Below are 2,708 nucleotides of genomic sequence, written 5' to 3' on the forward strand. Positions count from 1 at the left end.
TCTTCAGACATATAGAGGATGTATATTAGAATATAGAGGACTAGCAATGATCACACGAAAGAACCCTTTTCAATGAATTTTGTTTAATAAATACAACAGGCATGCTTAACCAACGAACCGATATCATTTCGTTACGATAATTAACGTTAATAAACGAAACAAAGTCATTTCGTTTGGTTTATTAATGTTAAAAACGTCAAATTAACGAAATGATTTTGTTTCGTTTTCTGCCATATCAAAACGAAATCAAATCGTTTATGATGATTATTAATTTCAAACTATGCTGGCAAAGCTGATTGATGGCGGAGTCATTAAAGGTGAAAGCATTCGCCAAGCTGATTGCAACTTTTCTCATGAATTTTGACAGTACGAACATTTCTCACAGTATTTTTGACATTACCACCAACGAATTACACAAACAAATTCTATGGAGTTTGTGTGTGTATGTCCGCTCGCTGTTACCACCTTACGGCTTAACCATGGCTATAGCATTGCCAGCACAGTTCAAACATAAAGTATCACGTTTTTGTTAACGTTTTTAACGTTAACGAAGGCTTTTCGTTTCGGTGAAAAACGAGATACAATTTATCTTGATAATTTCTTTATCGATAATATTTCGAAGTGTTTCAACGGAAACGGTGGAAATTTTTTGATAAACGATTAGCTTAACGTTAAGGTGCATCCCTGAAATACAATAATAAGTTAAAGAAAGTACTGATAATAGTTCAACAGCGAGCGCTTGGCTGTATATATATGACTACATCTCTATAAAAATATAAATAAAATATATTTGTGCAATAGATAAGAATTCAACACATTGAAGCTCGTGAGCCTACGATGATGATCGTGTCACTATTATCTCAAGATTATTTAATTACAATTATATTTTTTAAATAATTAGAAGTAGTGTGTATGAATTCATATGCATGAAAAATAATTTCTGAAAATGTATAATATGTACGAGTATATGAATATAATTACGAAATATCTGTTCTTTTCTAATGCTCGAAGGGAATATAAATTGCTGAGTGCAAAAATTAGCCCTCAGTACATTCAGCAACTCAGAGACGTTCAGTAAATTTACAACAATGCAAACGAAGCTAATTATTTTATGCTTGAGCGCTTTGCTATTGGTGCAAGTAAGTAAAAAACTGAGCAAAATCACTTTGAAAACAATTTTTTAAATTTAGTATTTATTTATGTCATTTCCATTTTTATAGACACAAGCCATACCACGTATGCGTCGTGAAGCAGCAGAAGATGTCGCAGTTGAACGTAAACAAACAAATGCAGTAGCTGACTCCTCAGATTCTTCCTCATCAGAGGAATCTGCTGAACTCAAGAAACCACGTCAAGTATTAATGACAACAACCCTGGTCGACTTAGTGGGCTTAGCTAAATATGTCACCGAAAAAGGACAACCACTTTTGAAGAAAACTCTTGAACAATTAGAAGCGCTCCCTGAAAAGAGTCCCGAACTTCAGGCAAATATTACGCGTATCGCTGATTTTCTTAAAAAAAATCCCAACGACATCGATGCAATCGACGAGGAAGGCATTATGTCACTTTTTGAATCAATGATTAATTTTACTGACATCATGAAAGATCTCGATGATATGCCACCAGAATTGGAACAAACACAAACTCTACAAAAGGCATTCGCTGATAATGGTGCTGAGAAATTCGAAGAGGATTTGATGTCAGAGCTGAAAGTGGTGACAGGCAAATTCGAAAAAACAATCGATAAATATTTGGGCATTTTGAGTGAGAAGCAAAAGGCGCGCGAAACCAAGTTGATCAATTGGTATACGAATTTTACCAATGAGAAGGATGAAGAGAAGAAGGCAGAGCATTATGCTAACTTTTTCGATACATTCAAACCAGGCAATTAAGTGTGAAGGAAGAAAGAGATTTCGATATGGGTATCGTATTAATTTGTGTGCATTATAGTATTCAAATGTGCGAAATAAATTTTTTATACAGTTATTATTAATTATAGAAGAAAAATGCGTTTTGAATTTTGACATGTTTTCAAATAGGGGCTGTAGGAACTTGCTAAAGCGTTTTCCTTTTAATGTATGTATCGTTGGTTTAATGTGAAAATGTGCTAAGTCACTTTTTATGAAATTTACTGAAGGCGAAAAAAGAAATTAATAATTTTTGAAATAGCCTTTGAATGAAGATACCTTAGTTGCAATACGTTTGAGTGTAGAAGCTTTGAAAAAGATAAATAAGAACCATGTATGCTAAGCCAGCAGCTATTTTATGACTTAGCACAATTTCCGCACTCAAAACAAATTTTTTCTCCTGACTTGGCACTTTTTACTCAATATGTTTCGCCATCACTCCTCCCCTTTAATTATTGAAATATAACACTAAAACTATATATTTCACAAAAAATACTATTTATTTGTCAAACTATTTCTAACGGTTATGATCTGGACTCTTCGCCGGATGGTGCGCAGACAATAATTTATTTTTAAATTCAAAAAAATGCTGTGTTGTGTCTTAATCCATAAAGACAACTGCCAGATACTTTATCTACAAACTAAATGCTAAATCTCTTAATCGTTGTCAAGAGAGTAAGGACTTGTGTGTAATTTATGACTCCAAACTCTCTTTTTCTAGTCACATAGACTTCATTGTTTCAAAATTTGTTGCAATGGTTGGGTTCAGTAGACGTAACACCAGTGACTTTAAGAACCCTA

The 2,708-nt window shown here is 33.5% G+C and overlaps 1 protein-coding gene across 1 annotated transcript; it reads left to right on the forward strand.

The window, feature by feature from the left end:
• The first annotated feature begins 992 nt into the window (after positions 1-992).
• Positions 993-2,007, forward strand: LOC137239713 (uncharacterized). The gene is made up of 2 exons (XM_067765328.1): positions 993-1,139; positions 1,221-2,007. The coding sequence occupies exons 1-2, from the start codon at positions 1,089-1,091 to the stop codon at positions 1,890-1,892; spliced, it is 723 nt and encodes a 240-aa protein (XP_067621429.1). The 5' UTR covers positions 993-1,088; the 3' UTR covers positions 1,893-2,007.
• Positions 2,008-2,708: the final 701 nt, after the last annotated feature.

Source organism: Eurosta solidaginis, chromosome 2 (assembly GCF_040869045.1).
Source record: "Eurosta solidaginis isolate ZX-2024a chromosome 2, ASM4086904v1, whole genome shotgun sequence".
Classification (NCBI taxonomy): domain Eukaryota; kingdom Metazoa; phylum Arthropoda; class Insecta; order Diptera; family Tephritidae; genus Eurosta; species Eurosta solidaginis.